General features: G+C 48.7%; 3 protein-coding genes across 3 annotated transcripts; 2 read left to right on the forward strand and 1 right to left on the reverse strand.

Annotated features, from left to right (window-relative positions):
* Window positions 1–279: 279 nt before the first annotated feature.
* On the reverse strand, window positions 280–3,314 carry VFPPC_18413 (hypothetical protein; the record flags this gene model as incomplete). Its single annotated transcript, XM_018290029.1, has 6 exons — window positions 280–546; window positions 610–2,115; window positions 2,180–2,365; window positions 2,431–2,934; window positions 3,022–3,076; window positions 3,241–3,314. 6 exons carry the CDS (start codon window positions 3,312–3,314, stop codon window positions 280–282), a joined length of 2,592 nt encoding a protein of 863 aa, XP_018135903.1.
* A 2,932-nt stretch (window positions 3,315–6,246) lies between these two features.
* VFPPC_18412 (carboxylesterase family protein) lies at window positions 6,247–7,430 on the forward strand (the record flags this gene model as incomplete). Its single annotated transcript, XM_022430028.1, has 4 exons — window positions 6,247–6,423; window positions 6,485–6,765; window positions 6,807–7,041; window positions 7,113–7,430. 4 exons carry the CDS (start codon window positions 6,247–6,249, stop codon window positions 7,428–7,430), a joined length of 1,011 nt encoding a protein of 336 aa, XP_022284954.1.
* A 436-nt stretch (window positions 7,431–7,866) lies between these two features.
* Window positions 7,867–8,313, forward strand: VFPPC_18411 (hypothetical protein; the record flags this gene model as incomplete). The annotated part of the gene is made up of 2 exons (XM_022430027.1): window positions 7,867–7,909; window positions 7,979–8,313. The coding sequence occupies 2 exons, from the start codon at window positions 7,867–7,869 to the stop codon at window positions 8,311–8,313; spliced, it is 378 nt and encodes a 125-aa protein (XP_022284955.1).
* Between the last annotated feature and the right edge of the window lie 4,659 nt (window positions 8,314–12,972).

The following is a 12,972-nucleotide window of genomic DNA, read 5'->3' on the forward strand; positions in this document are numbered from 1 at the left end:
ATATCCATTCCATATCCCCGAATGTGTAGTGGTGTGTAGTGACTTTGAACCCTGGACTGGGGTCAGTCATGAGAGTCGGAAACCGTTTCTATGTATCTACGCTTTCCTATTGCCTTGGGGACAGGCTTGCAAATAAATACACCAACTTGAGCTGGTTTGGAAAGAGAAAGATCAGATTTGATCTAATTTGATTTGGCTTGGGTCTTGGACAGTCAGAGTACTTGACGTCGTAACAGATTAAACATTATCTATGCAGTGATGAAGTATGCGTCGAGGCTTTCAATAGGAAAGCTTGTCGCATATGTGGTCTATCTCCAAAACCAGCTTCTGTTTCTGCGTCCGTTTGTCTGCCAGCACACTTAGAGCAAGCAATTCATCTACAAAGGCAGCTTTTTGCTTCCTGCCTTGTGCGGAGATGATTGCACCTGTGGCGGTGGCTGTGTAAGAGTTTTCTACTTGGTCTTCGGTGCCTTCTCGGGAGCGAAGAGTAGCTGGTTTAGTGCCATCTTGTTCAAAGGAGTCGAAGTCTTGCTCTTTGTCTTGTGTCTATGGACCAAATGGTTAGCTACAGCGCATACGGGGAGAAACTGATACAGGTATATAATATACTTCTTGAACATTGATTGACACTTCTTGCGATACCATAATTCCTCCCAAGACTTGGAACTTCTTTCGCTGGCTTTGGGCTTTATGTGAGGAGCCGTCTGGTTCCTTTATGGCAGGATAGTTACTTGCTGACGACGTCTGTGGTACATCTTCAAAACTTCGCTCCTCACCTCGGTGTATGGAGCTAGGATGCGATGCCAAGTTAGAGAACTGTTCCTGACTTCTAGCAGACGACAACGGAGGCAAGGTTCCAAGCCTCTCGTGACCACGCAAATGGTCTCTGACCTTCTCCAGAGCTCCCGAAATGTACCTGGTTGGAAGCCGTGACATGATGCTAGGACGCTCAGGTGACATTTGGTGCATAACGGACGAAATGTCACGATGTACCATGTGTGAAAACTCGACGTGGGCGGAGCGTTCACGCGCAAGTTGACGCATCTTGAACAGACTAAGTGGGGTGAACTCGCATTGAGGCGAGACAATAGTAGTGTGAATAGGGACAACGAATTTAAATACGATGAGTGTGCGTTTTGATTGGAATTCACCTCCTTCGTTGCCAGAGCAAGGCAATTGAACCTCCCTTGGTAACAAGGTTGCATGGTCAAAAAGCTCATTGTCGAGCAATACTCTCAGACCAGAGACGGCATCTCGGAGATCGGACACAAACAACATTTCTCGTGGCGAACCAAGCATTTTTTGCTTTTCAAGCTTCAGCAAGATAGTGGCTAGTGTCATGCCCCGTATGCAATTTAGGAATTCAGAATGCCTCGGTTCAAGGTGGTCCATTGGCATAGCCACAGAAGGAAGCAAATCCTTGGCTGCTTTTTGAGCAAGGACGTCAAATCCGCCCCTGTCCGGACGAGCGCGAACAGCAAACATGCCCACATGGACCCGTGGAGTGCGCATGGTAATCTTGTCCTTCTGGTTGGACATGTTGCGAAGTCGAGACTCTAGATCTGCAGTCCCGATGTGCATGTTCGACCGAATAGAACTCACTGCCCGATGGACTTCAGCAAATCGATACCCAGAGGCTTCAAGCTTCTCAATATCTCGTTTGTCATTGACCGTACGAACAAGGAACATGAGATATCCCTGTCCGTAGTCTTCAGCGTTGTGTTGCTGGAAGTCACCCTTCTCAGCAAAACTGTGCAGACTGAATTTATCGCTATTTAAGACCCGGTGGCGGGGAGCGACATGCCTCGACGATTCGCCTGTTACGAAGATTTCGTCCCATAACACACCGACGTTGTTAAGCGTCTCTTTGGTCTTGTCGGCAAGCGCGTTGGCAGTTACACAGAACAGCTCCCGGAGGATGGTGTCATAGTCCTCGACTAGGACTCCGTCCTCGCCAACGAGTTTGACGCTGACTCTGCCGTTGTTGCTTTGTGCAAGGAGAGAGATGTGGTCAACCATTTTGCTCATGACTGTGTTGATTGTGTTCCAGTTGCGGGAAGCGAGGAACATCCAGTGGAAGAACGGGTGGTTGGTATTGAAGTAATCATCATTGGACTGTATTAATGAGGATTAATACGATGACCTGTTTAAGATACAAGAGTGTTTCGGGGCGACAGACTTTCGGTAAATACGTATCAGTGACGACTTCGCTGGGCAAGTAACCGTCTTGGCTAACCATGATACGGCCCTTTTTATCAAAGACACAGGCAGCGAGAACTACTTGTTGCGATTTGCTGGCATAGTCGCGTCTGACCCAACTGACGTACACTGCCAGACCAGTCATCGCTATGCCTCCGCAAATAGCCTTTGCAAGGTTAGTACCACAAGTCATACCTCCACGAATCAAAAATTTGACGATATGCAGCTCACCAAGCAAATCACCACAATCATAGCGTCCTGTCGAGACATCCCCTCTCTTCGCGTAACCTTCAAGAGTCTATAATTCGTACCGGCAGCCGCACACCAATGCATGCCAGACACAGCTCCTGCAAGAACCATTGCACATCCCAATCTTTTCCACCATGCATTCTTCCAACTACTTTCGAAAACGAAAAACAACGCCAGTGTAGTCGTACTAGCGAACACGGCAATGACAACGGAGCCAATAAGATATGAAAGTTGATAGGAGCTTTTGTAATTGGTTATAGATGAATCAGCAAGGTAGTGCATGCCGCAGATTGCATCGCCGGAGAGTAATCCCGCGAGACCGATTCGCCACCATCGAATTTTGCCATTGCCGCTGATACTGAGGAATGCAAGGATGAGGACAAGAATTGGGACGAGGAGTGACGTGAAGGTCAGAGCAGTGGAGTAGGTGATTTGGAAGGTTTCATTGCCGTCCAGCATATCAATAGCTCTGTTCCCGATGAAATGCTGACCGTATGTCATGTTAGGGAACGATGATTCGAATAGGATCGTACCCTCTACATCTCGCCGTTTAAAGTGTAGAGTTGGACTTACCATGGACCAAATGGCAATACCACCCATGGCAATAGCAGCGCCGACCAGTAGTGACCTACGACAACATTGCTTAGCTATAATGGACAGACCAAATGCAAAAGAAACGCAGCCGAATTTACTTACATGTTATGCATTCCCCTATGTGATGTTCTTCTTCTGATCAACTCCAGTGTGGTGCCTGTCCCAACCAGGCTAATGGCGTAACTTAAACACACGTACCCGCCGTTAAATGAATACGGCACCTCCTTGCCAGTATACCGCTCCAGTAACTCTTGAGTTGTTTGTGAGATCATTTTTTGTCTTGTTTGTTCTTCAGAGGCCTATGACCCCAGACTGCAAATAGACCAAACCAGATCAGAGCCGTTGCGAAGAATCAGTCACAGTCCGGGGACTCAAAGACGAAATAACGGCGGGAGATAACGTTACACAAAGGTATGTGGATGGAGAAAACCAGCTATGTGCCTGTCTGGGTTTACCAATCTCTTGGTCCATAAATTCCTGCGCGATTCCAAGGAAGCCAGTGAGAAAGCCACCAATTACTCCGTTAAAATTCAACTTGCGTACAGTACTATGTGAGTCGCAACAACAACAACTCCAGAGTAACAATATTACGCACGGACCGCTTGATTGGCCTCTCGTGACGGCCATGGTCGCAACGGGCTGTGTCGGGAATCCCAAAGGGTAGTTCTCCGTAATGCTCCATGATATCGATGTTCCTACATAGTCGATACCCATTGCCTCCAAGGACGAATCAAAACTAGTGGCTACCTAGAAATGCAACTCTGGCGGTATGACGGTACAAACCAGGGCCATGGGGTTATATAAAACACAATGGCCGAGAGCGACAAGCGTGCTAAACAAGAGTCTCCGCTGCCTCCTTGATATGGGGCTGTCCGGGTGATGAAATTGCTTGCTCGAAGGATGTGGATCTTTAGACTCGGTTCCCGTATGGCCCCACTTGGCGGAACATCATCCAAGACAGCAAGGACTAGCCATGCTGCCAACACGATTTTTAACAAGCTATAGAAAAAGCTGAAGGTGAACGAATCGAAATTGCAGGTTATCATGTTAAACATTGGCTCCACAGGTACCAATTTTGCTGCAATCAATCATGGGGCACGTGGCAACGGCCTGGCACCCTTCCAATGGTCAAATTTCCTGGGGACGGAACACCTGAAAATACAGGATGAGTAGTTTCCGACTGCTGCATATACGATAATGAGCCCTGACTCGAGACGTCACTACAGGACCCGCTTGATCGCCGTCCAGGGATTACCTGGAACAACGACCTTGTCAACGCCTGCTCCCGGGCAGTCGACCCCCGTGGCATGCAAACCTTACCCACCAGCTATCGGCGCAACCACAAGTTGTCCTGACAGATAGCGACTCGGCGCCCATTCCGTTAATTCTGGCTCAAGCTGTAAAGTCGGTGAGCCGCACGCCAGGGCGGCTGTCTAGCTCAATCGGATGCCCAGAAACTGGACGAAGTGAACAACTGTTTGTCCTTCTAACTGCCAAGGTCAGCGGAGCTGTGCTGCAACATGATGCCCGGTCGGGCTTGAGAGCCATGCGCAATAATGGGAGCAGAGGCGTGGATTATCCCAAGACGGATGAGGGAAATCGCAGTTCAACTCTTCGCTTCAGCAAATCAAAGGGCCTGTACGTGAGGCCTGGAGTGCTGCTTTGTTGCCAGACCGCTGTTGCGTTAGTCGCCAGATACTCCCAACCACGCTCTCCAATATGTGGAGTTGCATCAATGCATTGATTCCAAGCCACCCCATATTCACCACCATAATATGTCCCGTCAATTTATGCTAGCGTGGCGTCACATAGCCTTAAACAGAGTAGCAGCGCCGATCGATTGACGTTTTAGTCCTCGCCTTGACACGCAGATGCTCGTTCCGTCAAATCATTCCACTTTAGGGGTGGCAAGTAGTTGGGTCAAAACCTGTCAACGTTTTAAGCTAAGGCTGAGGGTTCCCACCAAGTTTGGTGACCTCCAGAGAGCGTCCATTCGGGAGGCAATTTACTTTCAATGCTTGACCTACATGTGCCTCTGCCGCACATCATGCCATAAATGCGTCATTCCAAACAGGCTGCCTATCTCATGCCAAGATAATCAGGGATGGCCTTTTGGGTCGTTGCGGCATAAAGAGCTGCACGGGAATCGTGCAACTCTTAATGGAGTTCTTGCTCCTCAGATAATTCTCATTCAATACAATTGCCGCCTTCGGCGTAGGTATGCTCGACCTTATGTGGTACCACAGTTGTCTGGCACTATGGCTAATTGCTTGGTCCACTGACTCACAGCCTTCGGCTGGTTCTACCCTTTGCACCACCGCTCTAAAATGCAAGAGGTGACGTAGTATTTTCCTACAGTAATGCAGGATAGCACTGTGCTTCCTGTCCTTCCCTGTCCCCAGACCAAGAATCCGTGTTTGTTGTTGGATCTACGGGTGACGAGCACAGGACAACCCTCCAAGGAGAGCATGGAAATGTCAGAGAGAGAATCGAGAAATGCAGCAAACTCATTTGTGTTTTAGCGGCATTCGTAAGTCACCATATGTCGAAGTCCTTGACTCGTGGACCCCTGCTATGTTTTTCTTAATGTATGTCTCCATAGCTTGGTCTTGCGCAAGGATTTAGTGATATATTATCGTGTTATTATCGACGTCAGGCGACACTGGATCATACTTGAGATTTGGGATTCAGTTTCGGCAAAGATGATTAGCGTCCTTTCGGTCGATACCCGGTGCTCTGCATGCATTGCCACACTGAATGGACCCATACTTATGCCGATGCTTGAACTCGAGTTAGGCACAATCCCAGCTAGGCATGAAATGATGACTGCCGATACGATCCTACAGTCATTACCCTTGAACCTCAAGTATGGCGTGATGAACAACAGTCACACGAGAGCGAAACATCTCCGACTTTCAACCCTAGATCCCTAGCAGAGGGTTCCGAAGTATTCCAAGCGACTATAGGGCACCCATCACAACTGCCAACGCCTCAAATGAGACGGCCCGAAAGCATGCAACTTCGACATAATTGAGAATAATTCAGACTAGTTATTAGACTCGCAGCCGTCATAAATGCGGCTACACGGTTGAAAATATCTCAATTTGATTGGTAGACTGTTGACATGGCTGCTAGCACTCGGCTTAAAAGATGAATTGGCCCCGAGCTTGACTGCGCCCATTCATTTATCTGCATAGGGTTTATATGCCTGTATTTCTTGTTATTATGAAAATTTTTATTTATCTCTGTTTATCTGGGCTAGTTGTTGGTGGCCCTATCCGGCACGGTGACGACGTGCCTGTCGTTACTGTAACAAATGGCTCGTATGCTGGCATTTTTAGCCCGAGATATCACCAAGATTTCTTTTTGGGGGTTCCCTTTGCAAAGGTATTTGGCTGGTCAGTTTACGGTACCGAGGTGCTTGACACTAATCCTTTACAAGCCAGCCCAACGGTTTAGAGTAGCTGAGCGCCTAAGCCTCCGCTGGAATGAGACACGTCCAGCTGCAACCTACCCACCTCATTGCTATGGCTACGGGCCAGATAACCTAGGTTATGAGATGTCAGAAGACTGCCTATATCTCAATATTGTTCGCCCTAGCAAAATATCAAGCGACGCTCAGCTGCCCGTCGCAATCTGGATTCATGGCGGAGGTCTAGTAGGTTGCGTCACTGCATTGGGTCTATCTGCTTTAGCTAACTGGACAAGTACATGGGTGGCTCAGCTGACAGACGATATAACCTCTCTTTTTTGGTTGAGCAAAGTGCACAGATGGGAAAGCCCATCATTGGCGTTAGCCTCAACTACCGACTCGTGGCATTTGGATTTCTAGGGGGGCAGGAGGCGCAAGCTGCTGGGGTAACCAACATTGGATTTCGCGACCAGAGGCTTGCGATTGAATGGATCCATGAGAATATTAGGGCGTTCGGTGGTTCGCCTGAGAACATTACCATATGGGGCGAGAGCTCAGGGGCTGAGAGCGTCACGGCCCAGGTTTTGGCGTAAAATGGTAAGTCCGTTGGAGTTTGCTCGTCTTGGACATGGCAACTCATTTATAACTCATAGGGCAGCATAATGGTCTCTTTAGAGGTGCCATTGGCCAATCCGGATTCGGTGGAATTATCCCGCGACTTCCTGGAGGATACAACGCCACGGCCCTGCAACAGGAACATTTTGACAACTTAGTCCGCAATGTCTCGACTTGTGCTTCCACTGTTGGCACCCCACACGCTTTGGAGTGCCTGCGTAACGCTGACTTCAGAGATATCAATGCAACTTTGTCGCAGATGCCGGCATTGAGCTGGCCACCTGTCTTGGATGGTGAATTTCTTGCAGACTACAGTGCCAATCAGGTGTCGACGGAAGATTTGCCCGAGTTCCCATTCTAATTGGGGCGAACTCTGATGAAGGCACAGGCTTCGGGTCTGGCAAAGGGCCAGACGGCGGGTCATTGAATTCTGACGACGATCTTCGTGGAGCAATTCAGAATTTCATTTCTCCAACGGCTGGCATCAACACCGGCAAATCTGTTGATGACCTTTTGGATCAAGCCTCTACCTCTATCCAAATATTCAATCCGTGGGAATCCCAACTTTAAAAACATGGCCACATGTTTTGCAGCCAGACGATAATTTTACGCAATCACTTGGTCTGCAGTATCGACGAGGCAATGCATTTTTTGGTGATGTGTAAGTCAAGCGCAAAGAAGAAAAGTCTAAATCTGACGTGAGTGCAGATATATGCAGTACCTACGCCGAATGGCAAATTTAGCATGGTCCCGGTACGGGCTTCCGTCGTTTGTCTATCGCTTCGATGTAACTGTAAATGGAAAGCCTGAGTTTACCGGGGCCACTCATTTTCAAGAGGTGCGTTGACATGCTTCAGAGAAAGCACAGTTTCTATTGAGACGTACCTTGAGCTAAGGCGAGGCATTGAGCGCAGGTCGCTTTTGTATTTTACAATATTAATGGAGACGGTTACACGGTAAATCCCTTTGGCGGTGATGATCATACATATTCTAGGAAAGCTCGAGCTCTTGCCAAAGAAATTTCGTCTATGTGGATCAACTTCATTGTTGACCAAAATCCCAACGGATATCAACATCAGAGCCGCGAGAGTGGTAGGTGGCCCACGTTCGACCCTACAGATGGCGGAGGCGCGGGTCGTGGTATTGTCTTCGAGCTGGACCATTTGTCGGTTGAATTAGATGATTGGAGAGCAGAGGGTATAAATTGGTTAATTCAGAACGACCTTGCGCTCATCGGAAACTAAGACCATGGCTCTCCATAATTTTGACATCTGGTCGCATTGGATTGCTTCGTGCATTCACCTTATGTAACTGCACGCATTGGCGACGAGAGAGGATACGCGTCACTGCTTGTGTCAACGACGATGATGTCAGCCACTGTGTGACAGTGGCTAAAGGTCTCAAACAGAGGCTGTAGACCCTCAAACACACAATGTTTTAATAGTGTCACAGGATGGAAGCTGCAGGCAGCTTCTATGACTATAAGAGGTCTCAATTGACACTCTAGATAGCTCACAATACAAGGACAAGTCCACTGTCAATGCAATCCATAGCTATCCAAATCGTGATAGCTTGTATCATTTCTTGTTGATTATTCCGATAAATGTGAATAACACCCAAGATAAACCAAGATTATGTGATTGACTAGGTCCGAGGGTAGTGTCACGTTATGAGAGTCATTGCTAGCTATGTCTTATTGGCACCCAGCAAAAGTCAGTCCAATATTCGTTGTCCTTCTGCCCTAGCCAGAGGGATTCCTGTCATTTATCTCTGTTAGGAAAGATATTCCAGCCTTTCAACCTTCCGGTATCTATGATTTTATGGCCTGTAGCAATTACACCAAATCAGCTTGTTCAAGGCTGAGCCGGGCAGCCTTATCCGACAGCATGCGCCTCCTGTCGGACTCGCACCACGGCATCATCCACACGAATCGAAGCATACTTGGGACTTAATTGGTGATGGAGCTGACTACATGGCGTAAATTTCTGATGGCAACATGAGGTTCGATATTTGTGACCGCTTGGCCAACTGCGCGGATTTGCGAGCGCACCACGATGAAACGTGAGCAACCCCCCTGGCACTCCGCGGATAAAGCCAATCCTTCCATTTCATCGAATCCATACTACGGTTCGAATCGTGCTACCAGTGCGGTGTCGTATGATATTTGTCTATGCTCGTATCGTTTGCAGTCCGTGCCCTGCGACTGCGCCAATAGCTTTCGGTGAATGACTGCCGAGCATCACAGGTAACAGGGGTCCCTTGCTGATCTGATCTTCGTGTTCTGGGGATCGTACATTCCGCACAATCTAACTACTACCGTTCGTCGGTTGGCGAAGTTGAGGATCGGGGCTATTCAGTACAATGCTAGCTTGGTAAGGTCGCGCCGCCCCAACTCTGGCATATTATAACGCGCAGCAAGCATACTGGACTTTGCATTGACAAAACCTGCCAGAGATCACACCAATTAGCTGAGTTCAGGGCATTGATTTGAGGTGATTGTGCTAGGACTTACCGTCCGAGCCTCGAAAGAAATGGATAACGGACTCGTTTAGCAAAGGCTGCATAAGGCCTCGACAAATCTGATAAACGTCCATCACACGAGCACAGACAATGTATGTGTGAGGGAATGGCCCCACTTTAGGACCTAGATAGCTCGAGGCAGAGCTTCCTTTGGAAGCTTTACTCTCCTTGTGAACAATCGCTTTATCCAAGTCGCACCCGACCTTGCTCGTGCCCTTGTACCGTCACAGCATGCTGAACGAAACTGGAATCTGTTGACTCAGCCATGCAGCCACCTGGACCTACTCGTGCCGCAGTTGGTTTGAGCCGGGAATTTCATCCGTCGGATGCTCTTGTCGGGTGCGGCATTGGGCAGAGCCGGGCACCAGTGTGTCCAATAGTATTTGCGATATGGCAATACGTATTACCATATATTGATATTACCATATGATATGATATGGTGACCGTATGATATCCCATAATCTCATATGGTGGCCGTATGATATCGGCATCCGGGATATGACCATATATTGCCGTATTGATACTGGAACATAGTGATTTCCATGACTCAACGAGCACAACAGAGGTCAAATATTTGATTTGATTTGATTTGATTTCATGTCAACAAACAATGCATTCAGCCGAGAGCTGATTTTATCCGGCACTATTGACTATCAAAAGGAAGCTCAAATCCTACAAAGCAATTATCAACAGGGTCACATTATCCAAGACCTTCTATAACTAGCAGATAAATTCCCCTCCAAATAGCTCAATCAAGGACAAGTCCACTGTCAATGCAATCCATAGCTATCCAAATCGTGATATTTCATGTTTAAGCGCCGGAAGCAAACAGCTACACAGATTCCTATATCTGCCTCTGTAACGATCGGCTTATTGACAAGGTCAAGTAAGGCATTGAATTGAATTGAATTGAATTTGGTATCGCCTGCTGGCGCCCTAGCGTAGGCATGAGGCGTGCTAGCTAGTCTTCAACGATGATTACATAATTGCACCTGCCCTGTAAGCCCCGCAGGACGCGACCGATACAGTCGTCGTGTCCATGCTCTCATGGTAAACCCCTGAACGGTCCTTCATGCAAATTCCTCCAACTGCAGCAGATGTTCGCCCAATGGCTATTTCTCTGTTAGTATCAATACCCGTCAGCGGGATCTTGATGCCTGCTAAGGTTTCCCATCCGGTGATGTATTCCCTCGCGGTCAATTGCGCCTGGTCTTTTCGTGGGGACCAGGGAGAGCCCTAACATCGGTGGCATATGCCTCAACAAAGGGAAAGCGGATTATTTGACGGGTAGCGCTAACTACTCGGGCTGGATACTGGTACAGAGCGCGCCAGGCTTGTACAGCCTATTTGGTTTAGTAGCGCTTGTTGATCTTCGTGAAATAGAAGTCCGCAACGCGCAGGTAAACCTTATAGGATCTACCGAGGAACCGTCCTATTGCCGCTTCGGGATCGGGGGTCAGCCGAGCCCGGAGATGGCGAGGGACTTTCCTGCAGTAGAAAGGATGGGTAGGCGACTTTTGGCGCCCGCAGGGGCACTCCAGGGTCGCCTGGCCTGGGTGGAATCTCTCGTGGTAGTCCGCAAAGTCGCCGTGGTGTGATCGGGCAGCGAGTAGATATCCTAACAGACGGCGTGGGAGGGCGAGTTCAGGGAGCTTTTGTAGCTCGGCGGGTAGGCCGAGCGACAAGTAACCTGTTCTCTCCACTCCTTGCCACCATTGCTGGTAGTCTACGGCTATCTGACCCTTAACCTGTCTCCTGCGGTAGGAGACTGAGGGAATGTGTTCTTGGATTGGAAGCTTGGCTCCTTCCTTGGCGAGAAGGTCTGCCAGCTCGTTTCAGTTGTTCCTGAACGGCAGGTGACGTCAGCAGCTCTGATACAGCACTTGCAGCTACCAAACAGAGGCTGAAGCTACCAAAAGCAATAATCAAGGGATCAAACATCACAATGTATCAGTAGTGTTATAAGGCAACAAAAGCAAGCTGCAGGCAGCTTGCTTGTACCTATAAAGAGGTCTATCTGATCTCTCTAGATATCTTAATAACAGAAGAAGTACACTTAAAGAATCACAATTTCAACTGTTTCCGAAGATGTTGCTATGTCCTGGGCACCATTTGACAGATACCTGGAATGGATATCTGTCTCCTATCTTCTGAAAGGTTCTAAAGTAGGCCTGTGAAGAGTTTGGTGCTGTTGTTCCTATACAGTCAATAACAGAGGTATTATCCATACAGACTGTAATTGGTTCGTTAGCAAAATTGGCGAGTACAGCACATTGAAGTCCTTCTAATGCGCCGTGGATCTCTGCGTCAAAGACTTCTCTGCGGCCAAGTTGGCCAGAGCCCCAATTAACTAGGCGTCTATTGTGGAAAACTGCAAATCCATATCCTGCGGTATCTCTTTCTGTCTTGGAGCCATCGCTAAAGACAATATATCCCGGGGGCTTGTCCTCAAGCCAGCGTTGGAATTGCAGCACGGCGGCTTCTTTTGGCGGTCTACTTCCTGCAGCTTCAGTCGGGATGCTATTATTAAAGCGGCGTGGGATAAGCCTTGGTCGTTCAACTTCCTTTGCACAGGCCGCTGTTCGGAGGAGTCGGCTATGCCTCTGCAGAGTTCGGCCATGTATTGCTGGGTGGTTGCTCTGGTTAACTTCATGCTGTGCTTGTCTTAGCCGTCTGGATACTGGGTGTGCTGCGTCAAGCATGGCGTAGCGAAGCGCAGTGCGCGCTTGATGCTGCTTTAGTATGATTTCTGCCGGCGGAATTGCTGCCTCTTTCCAAAGAATAACTCGTGGGGTGGTCTTCCAAACAGGTAGGACTGCGTGGCAGGCCTTATTCAGGATTACTTGGATTTTCGAGAGTTGAGTTTTGGTGATCGCCCTTGCTTTCTTGTGGGTTGACTCAGAAGGGAAGCCAGGGAACCATGTGTCTAGCCCATAAAAGAGTGTGGGTAGGGCTACTGCATATACTGCTCTCCTGGCCGCTACTGCTGACGTTCCGCGTACTGTATTGTTAACAAACCGTAGCTGTGAGACAACCTTACTTGCCGTAAGCGACCATTTATCGATGTGCGTGCTAAAAGTGAGCCTGCGGTCAAGCCAGACCCCCAGCCAACGCATTGCCTTTGGTGCCTTAACCTCCTGGCCTTGGTGGCAGACTGCTGGGGAGCTTCTGTTCCTTTTTCTGGAGAAGTGCATAACCTCTGTCTTGTCTGGGTCGAAGGAAAAAGCCTCCTGTTGCCCCCATGCTTCCATTGCAGCAATCGCCGCGTTTGCTTTTACAGTGGTCTCTTCTAGACTGTCTCCTGTGAAGAGCATTGCTGTATCGTCTGCGTAGCCATACCTCTCCGTTGCTCCTGGAAGGGAGTAGATAGGGGTGGTGGCTAG

This window comes from Pochonia chlamydosporia (assembly GCF_001653235.2).
Source record: "Pochonia chlamydosporia 170 chromosome Unknown PCv3seq00015, whole genome shotgun sequence".
In the NCBI taxonomy this organism is placed as follows: Eukaryota; Fungi; Ascomycota; class Sordariomycetes; order Hypocreales; family Clavicipitaceae; genus Pochonia; species Pochonia chlamydosporia.